Source organism: Genypterus blacodes, unplaced genomic scaffold (genome assembly GCF_046128005.1).
Source record: "Genypterus blacodes isolate CSIRO-AG114 ecotype Tasmania unplaced genomic scaffold, CSIRO-AGI_Gbla_v1 ptg000120l_1, whole genome shotgun sequence".
Lineage (NCBI taxonomy): Eukaryota > Metazoa > Chordata > Actinopteri > Ophidiiformes > Ophidiidae > Genypterus > Genypterus blacodes.
Window position 1 is genome coordinate 2345927 of NW_027466923.1, and position 8861 is coordinate 2354787.

General features: G+C 42.0%; 1 protein-coding gene across 2 annotated transcripts; it reads right to left on the reverse strand.

Annotated features, from left to right (window-relative positions):
* Nucleotides 1–206: 206 nt before the first annotated feature.
* On the reverse strand, nucleotides 207–3168 carry LOC143009977 (uncharacterized protein CXorf38). Of its 2 annotated transcripts, none has more exons than XM_076162079.1 (6): nucleotides 2897–3168; nucleotides 2084–2218; nucleotides 1725–1847; nucleotides 1383–1532; nucleotides 1065–1277; nucleotides 207–904 (listed from the first exon to the last, which is right to left on the reverse strand). In XM_076162079.1, exons 1-6 carry the CDS (start codon nucleotides 3098–3100, stop codon nucleotides 806–808), a joined length of 924 nt encoding a protein of 307 aa, XP_076018194.1. In that variant the 5' UTR covers nucleotides 3101–3168; the 3' UTR covers nucleotides 207–805. The 2 variants fall into 2 exon arrangements, with proteins under 2 accessions (XP_076018194.1, XP_076018193.1); XM_076162078.1 differs by having other exon boundaries at nucleotides 208–907.
* Nucleotides 3169–8861: the final 5693 nt, after the last annotated feature.

Here is an 8861-nt window from a genome sequence, read left to right on the forward strand (position 1 = left end):
TCACGTAAAACTGGATAAAAGATAATCCAAACTTTGGACACTTTGAGTGAGGTCAGACAATATGGCACCACTTTAAATGGACTTAGACACAGAAAAGCACAAAAAACACTATTTTCTTCAAGCTTTGCAACTCATCATACAGTCTTGCATGATGGAAATGTTCTTTTATTTATTATATTTTTAATACTGAAACGTGACTGAACGTTATGTTAATAGTTTAAAGTGGTGACAAAAGACAAAGACAACTGATAAAGAACAGTTTAATAGAAAATACCATAAATGATGCCTTAAGTGATAAGAAATATCAAAATAAAAGCTTTCATGAGCTGTTCTACCTTCAGAGGGAAATTGTTTACTTTAAGAAATCCCTTCGTTCAAACTCTTAAAGTTGTCCGATAATCTGCAAAAGGTTACATCATCTCTTATTGCTGCTTCTTAATTTGATAATCTTTTATTAACGACTCAAAAGATAATATTGTGCAAATTTTAAAATCCAAGTTTCAAAGAACACGACAACACTTAATACACATACATATAGTTTTGGATAGTGGTCTGTTGCAGCAACTAATGCACAATAAAAGTAAAAGAATAATGCAATAAGTATCCCATATTACGTTAAATCAAATAATATGATGGGAATGGACGGATCCAGGTCAGACGTCCGGTCTCAGGGCTGAGGACCTGCACGGCATGAGAAAGGCAGCAGAAAAGGGAAAGAGCCACCACAACTATCGTAGAACTCATGGGTTGTCAGTTGGTGATCACTGTCCTTCTGCTTGTGTGTCCATTCATGTACGTAAACTCCTCATACTTTGACTAGCAGTGAGTTAATAGCTTGGAGCTCTGTAGAAAACTGCTCACCCAGATCTCTGTTGGCCTGCAGGAAACCACCTAAACTCATCAACTGCTGAGAGAGAGAGAGAGAGAGAGAGAGAGAGAGAGAGAGAGAGGGAGGGATGAAAGGGAGGTCGTAGGGGGTAGGAGGAGGAGTGTTAGTGGACGTCATGTAATATTTTTCCTTTTCTAAATATTTATCTCTCTGTAAGTACACAAGAATTGCATACTGTGTTTCGTCTTCGCACCACTGCCTCTGTATCGTCATCATCACTGCTCAGCAGGTCCTGCAGACTCTCTCGGAGCAGCTCGGCTTCCCATTGGCTGATTGAGTCAGTGCCGACCTCCCAGTGCATGACAGAATCCGTCTGTAATCCTTCCAATCTAGCAGCATCCGTATGGTCCAAGCCAGAGATGCATATTGACCATTTCACAGTCAGCATCTGGACAACCACGCACACAAACACAACGCCGTCATCATGGCTGAACAGGTTTCATCCGCAAACAGTGACACACACAGCAAACCTACCAAACACAAAACTACTGACCTTGTTTATCTGTTGGGCAGCCATTGCCATCTCAGGTATGTGGCTGAACTGTTTCATCAGGTTTTCCAAAATCATCCGGTAGTGTTTCATCCACGCGTCTGTAACACGCAACTCACAGGAGTGCATCAGCTCATTTCTGCATCGGATCACCTGGAGCCACACACATAAGCCACAAATAAGAATATACTTTACATTAACAGCTCATCCATTCCGGCAATATGAAAGTAAAGAAGGCTTTTAAGACCAAATAAGGGCTTATTCTAAGTTTTCATTGCTCATACAAACACCTGGCTAAAAGCAGTGTCATAAGGCTGTGGTTGGGATTTTGTGTTTGAGTCTTACCTCTCTCACAAATTTCTGATTTACAACGAAGAAATTATCACAATGGTTGATTAAGTTGAGAAGGGCGGAAGCGTCACACTGATCTGCCCCCTTAACCTTCACCTGACCTCGAGGCATGTAAGCCTGCAGAGAGAGAGAGAGATTAACTTGTATATATACAAACAATTCTGACCATCATTGTGTGTATGTCCTATATAAACATATAGGACATCATACACAGATCAGTATCTGGACCAGAGCTAAACTGCACCTGTTGACAGACTATGATAGCACACACACGTCTGTCATTATTGCGTCAGAATTTGACAAACTGCAAACTCAAAACACTTCAGAAGCATGTTCAAGGTCGAGTGTGCTACCTTGGCAACTTCCCAGTGGTTCACTCTCCAGGAGGGGGGAAAACAGTTGTCCCAGTTCACAGTGGCATCAGACTGTCTGTGGTGTTTCAGGATGACTCTCTGCCACAGTGAACATGCTTCACAAGGGTACGACAACTGGAAACACACACACACACACACACACACACACACACACACACACACACACACACACACACACACACACACACACACAATTACAGAATATAAGTGAAATGTAAACCTGCAAAAGCTAAAAAAGTTAATAATTATTGATGATGACTGAGCACATTTACTGCATATTACTATAATATATTGTTATTGTATATCACATTACTGCATTGGACTTTAAGAGGGACAAATATTTCTGGACAACTTGTGCTACTAGCGAACTTTGAAGAAAAAAAACAAATAAATTAAATACCAGCTCGTTTTTCAGTTGTTTCCATAGAGACGTCACTCGTGTGTGGAGTACAAATACGCTTTAAAATGATGTATGAAACTTTTGTTTATCTGTGGAAAACAAATTCAATTCTTCTTCCTCGCCCACAATTTGTACTGCTGCTGGGCATCACTGCGCTTAGTGCTTCCCCTGGCGGCCGGAAGCGATATTACTTGGTTTGCTAAGAGTTCGCACAATAGTTTCAATGTTAAAAACACACAACCTTAATTGTCAGAAAGCGTTCAAACAAACGATTGGAACAAAGACGGGATCGTGATACTGATCGGTAGTGTGACGACCCAGCATTAGGAAGCTACAGGGTTCGTCTTGTCAAGATTGTGAAACGTGGAGATCTGTAACTATCTGAGCCAAACCTTGTTTCCTTTGGGCCGGCATGAAACCTGACAAAGTTTCCGCAGAAGAGGGTTTTGATTGATCAGATCGCCATGGAAGGCTCTCATCTGGTGGTCGATGTAGGGATGCAGGCCTTCCTTCAGTAAGAGCAGACATCGCCCCGCTTTCAGCCAGTTTGTGTACCCGTTGTCGTTCAGACGGACCACCAGCTCCTCATGTTCCATCTCGACTTGACTTCTACACAACAACAACAATGAAGCAAGTCCAGACTAAGAGCCTACATTCGAGCTCCACCCAGTCGGTGCAATTACGATACTGACCACTAGATGGCCCCATCTGCTTGGGAAAGACAGGGATGAGGTCATTACTTTACTGCAGCTTGAGGCGCTGGGGGACAAAAACGCTGTTAGGTATGATACAGTAGTTCATGCATATATAAATACATTATCATCTTCAACCGAGAGGTTTGTCCTTAAATGGTCTGCCAGATTGAGAAGTATTTTAAGAATATTAAAACGGTTAATATCCCTAAAATCTGCATAACCCAAGCCAAGGCTATACAAATCAATAAACCATAATAATCGGAAAAATCAAGACATGACTGAGAACCTTCACAGAAAAACATGAACAAATGTTTTCACACCCAAAGTTATTAATTTGTACGTTTTTATTTTATTTTGTTTTAGGGTTCTGCTCATTTATGTAAGCAGAGTGCAATAAGGCATTCTTTGTTTTGTTTGTAACATCATCATGTTCACTTTTGGGAGTCATCATCACCCCTCATCAGCCCACAATGGTAAATCTAAACTCTAAAACCGCTTTGTTTGTTCACATTTCCTCACCAGTGATACTCAAAAATGAATCTTTTCTCATAAACACGAATAACTGACCAATGTGCAGCTTCCTCTGCTTTGCATCTGTTCCCCTGTTGTCTTCTAAAGAATCGTCAGGGTGATATACATCATGTAGTGAAGCTCTATGATACTTACCCTTATACACCCATGGCCAATATACTACTCAGGTGTTAATGGCTGCATCACATTGAATGGGAAAGTTGTATGTGTTGAACCTGAGTCATGTTTGTTGGAAACTTTAGATATACACTTGAATTTAATATAATATTCTGCATCTGTATGTTAGCACCACTGGTGGCCTCAGTTGTGGGTTGAAACAGTTGTATTGCCATCTTGCTCCTTAGTTCCACTGAAGGTAAAATCAGACCAAATGAAAGCTATAAAGACTGGTTTCCTTAGTTTAAAGTGAAAGAATTGGACTGGCCTGCACCGATCCCCGACCTCAACCTCTGCTTGGGGCATTCATGAGTAGATATCATCATTTTTTCTGATTCCAATTTATACCTTTAATTTAACAACAGGACTATGTGATAATGGTCCAAATGCAAAGTTACCTCAAATCTACAGCTTTAGCTTAAAACCGTGCTGGTCCTAATGGAAAACACCAGAAGTCAGTCAATCAGATTTAGTTGTTGTCCAATCAACTTCCAATCATGTATTTTTATTTTTAATCCCAGATCTATGTTGTTCAAATCTCTTAGGAAAAGACAACACAAAGGCTGTAATAACTATGTTTGCCTTGGATCCACAAGTCTGCCTGTGCTGACACCACTGGGCTGAACCTGAGCGCAGAGCGTGACTCAGGCCTTCATCATCCAACATCTATGGCTGACCTCACAGCTGCTCCAGTGCTTCAATGGAAGCAAATCCCTTTGACAATGCTGATGGAAATGCCGGACCATTTTCATCAGCCACACATTCTTTTCGACGTGTGGACATAGGGACCTTCATTTCTCTTTGAGCAGGTTTATTGTTTGGATTGGATTCTTTAGGTCGCATCCTTGGCTGAAGGTTGCTGCCTTTCACCTTCTTGTCCTGGAGCAGGTTCAGCACTCATAGGTGGATGAGAGTGAAACCACTGGAGGATGAAGTTAACATAACACATACAGCTATGAACTGTGTAAACACTGACACAGCAGTAGCACTGGCAGGTATGATGTAATGCACCGTCGAATGCTCATCTTTTAAATCATAAATATAACCAACAAGCCTTATCGTTGCCTGTTAAAAAGGGGGGAGTGATATCTGTGCTCTAATTAACAAGATGATCCAGTTATCCATTCATAAATACTGCAAACTATTTCAGAAAACAACAATATCAAATGCTTTCCTCTCTTTGTTCCACCATCCACATTTTGAGCGTCTGTTGTTATGTTTCACCTCAGGCCGTCCTCACTGTGGATCTAAGGTTCTTTGAGCTCCATCGCTCCACTTCAAATGATTTGATTTCTTTGCGTGTTTGTCTATCCACAAAGTTGAAATTCAAAGATATAGTATATGCATATGTATACTCAAATATTATGGCTAAAAGCAGTAATTTGCCCCTTTGGAAATCTCCTGTCATAATACGTACGAGGCTATACGTTGGTTTAAATGTCAAGTATACACCTCTGCATTGAAGCTCCAATTAAGTACGACGCCTCTAAACTTGATTATGCTGTTGTAAATGGATTTATTCAGGCATGTAAAAGTTTTAATCTGAGTTTGCCAACTCCATGTGCATTTACCTCAGTTTGATTGACTGGCCTCATACTGTGATTATGCAACGCGTCGTGTTCTTTCAAAAGAGCGTGCATACGGCTTAATTGCATTTTTGCCTTCAATCACAGTAAGGACAAATAATTAGAGTATGTACGCATAGTGACTGTAACCTTTATAAAAATGGATTTCCTGTTTTGTATATACAACTTATCTGATGTAGCTGTTGTCAGGGAGATGAAGAAGCGTTTCATTTGCATCTTTTTATACCGTTGTTGTAATGAAATGTCAATTAGCAGCATTTTCTGTCTGCATAAAGTATAAATGTTTAACACCGTCTTCTTAATTAATTCAATTTCAGCTCCTGTTTGCTTCTGATAGTAGTTTGTTCATCTAGAGACATATACAAGCAACACACCTTGAAATTCCCAGACATGAATTTCATCATTTGTTCAGCTTTCTCGTTATTGTCTCTCTTCTGCCCCAATGCATGCTGGGAAAGGCTCTGCCCCCATGAACCTAGACTTGGAATAATGACGTCTGGAGGAATAAAAGGTGAGTTGAGTAACGAGTAAGTTGTCACATATATTCACGTTTTTGTGACTCACACGAGGAGGGAAACAGGAGTGGAGAAGCAGCAGCAGCAGAAACGCAGCAGAAAAAGCCCCACATTAAAACATATACAAGCGAGAGAGAGCAATTATGAAAATGAAAAGACATTTGTGTTGTATCAAATAATTTCATCTTTACATGAAAATTTAATTAGTCTTTTAGGATGCGCAGAGAAAAACAAATATCCCTCTATCTTTGTAATTGGATCTCCACGGATTTGAAGATAGTTAAAGTAGATTAGATGCCTGAGAGTGTGTGTTTGTGATTCTGAGTGAATATCTGGATGTGTGTGTATGTGTGTGTCTGTGTGCATAAATGAGCTTTGTTCAGCCGTCTGCTGAGGGAGACATGATATTTTCTGTGTGTCCTAGTTTTTTTGTTCTGTGTACTTTTGTTTGTGCATTTACATGTGCACCCATCTATATGCATGTATACGTCAATGTACACGTATGTATAAATACATATATTCATTTGTGTGTGTCTGTGCGTGTGTGTGTGTGTGTGCCTCCACTCCCAGCAGGGTGTTTTTTTAAGCAGAGGAGATCAAAGAGACATTAGTATTCTGAAATAAATCACATGCTCTGGCCTCGCTGTGTGGGTCCCCAAACGCATACACAGGAGACACACGCACACACACACACACGCGCACACACACACTCTCTCTCTCTCTGTCTGCCTCTCTCTCTCTCTCTCTTTCTCTCTGTCTCTCTCATTTTTCCTTCCCTCATTCTCTCCATCTCCCCCCTTTCCCTTCCCTCCTAGCATCTCTCTCTCTCGCTCTCTCTCTCTTGCTCTCTCTCTTCAAAAGACACCACCAGCTCATACCTCTACACACACACACACACACACACACACACACACACACACACGCACACATGCACGCACGCACGCACGCACGCACGCACGCACGCACGCCCCCCCCCGGCCCCCCAACGGCCTTCAGAGCTATCTGCTTACTGGCTCTGAATCCTTTGTTGCCTCCTTTCAGTTTCTCACGTTCCAACTTGAGTCCCGTCTCCTCCCCCCGTCTGCAAATAAGCAAGAAAATGCTTTGTCAGAGAAAACTGTTGTTCATCGCCGAAAAAGTCAAAAACGCAAAGTAGGGGTTTTTGACAAGTATATCCTTAGGGAGAGACCTTTCATTCTCTCTCTCTCACTCTCTCTCTCTCTCTCTCTCTCTCGCTCTCTCTCTCTCTCTCTCTCTCTCTCTCTCTCTCTCTCTCTCTCTCTCTCTCTCTCCATCTTTCCCTCTTACTTCCCCTGTTTCCCCTCCAAACCCCCTTTTCACTCTCTTCTCTCACTCTGCCTCTATGTTTCCCCAACTTTCTCCTCTGAGCTCAGCACACAGAAACAGAGCACCAGTGGAGTTTATTTTTTATTTTTTTTAGAAAATTGTTTGCACTACTAAGACTAAGCAATGTTACTCCTATGTTGCACTCAGAAGTTATAGGAGTGTGTGGTGAGTAATGAGATGAGAGCGTCTGTACCGGGCGGCCTGCATCACTTTACATTTGACTTTTCTCTCTGAATCGTGGTCACTTGCTCTCACCAGTGGGAGAACGAAGGACACGGAGGGAGAGGAAGTGGAGGGAAAGAGGAGAGAAGTGATTGACATGGTAACTGGGGAAGGAAGCAGCTCATTTTTATCCATAGAATTAGAGTGAGTAGAGCATAAATGCCCCCTGTAGCTCTCTGACAGTTACAATATCCGTGAGATTGAGGGTTTCTTTTTGCTTTGTTGTGTGTGTCTGCATTAGCATGTGTGTGCACGTGTGTGTGTGTGTGTGTGTGTGTGTGGATGTGTATAGGTGAATGTGTACATGCATGTACTTAAACATGTGTGGATGTGTGTGTCATTTTGATAGCCACCCACATGAATATGCAGATCAGTTTTAGAGAGCGTATGTGCTCAGCATTAAAGCCCACTCTCTCTCCACCACTGACCCAATTTCACACTGCAGTGTGTGTCTGTGCGCACACGTGCACTTGCTTATCAGTGCGTTTCACCACGCTTGGAGGAAGCCTGTGATGAAGATGTGGTAGTGGTGTGTGTGTGTGTATGTATAGGGGTCGTTAATAAACAAATGAGAGCAGCAGTCAGTCTAACGTAACACACATACAATTAAAAGTAACACAATCCACAATAATACACACTGACCAAAACATGAACTGCAATGTGGTTTGTTCTGGTTCTTTCTTTCTTTCTTTCTTTCTTTCTTTCTTTCTTTCTTTCTCTCCAACTTCCTTCCGTCTCTCGCCCTCTCTCCCTCCCTCTCCCTCCCTCAGCCCCCTCTCTCTTTCTGTATGTGTCTACATGTGTCTCATTCTCTCACCCCCCTCTCTCTCTCCCCTCTCTCTCTCCCTCCTCTCTCCCCTCTCCTCCCCTTCTCTCCCTCATTAACAGTTTGAGTGCTGCACAGACTCTCAGACATTGTTCACAAACATTCCTCCATCCATGTTTCCTCTGTGTATCATGATCTGGGTCACAGAGGCAGCATGCTAAGCAAAACATCCCAAATGTTCCTTTCCTGGCCATACTGTCCCACTCATAGGGTTCCTGAGACGTTCCCAGATGGGACACACACACACACATACACACCTACACAATGTTTTCTGGGTTTGCCACGTGGTCTGCACCTGTGAAGCTGTATTTTTTGATGATATTGCAATAGAAGTCATACTTTGGTAAGGTCTCTTTGTTTGCCTTCCACCAGGTTGTGTCAGTTTATGGTTTATTAACCTAACAAATACTGGATGCTATTGATTGACTGGGAAATTCAGAAGGTTTGTGCAGGTTTGTATGGAAAGGATCAGGAGTGGC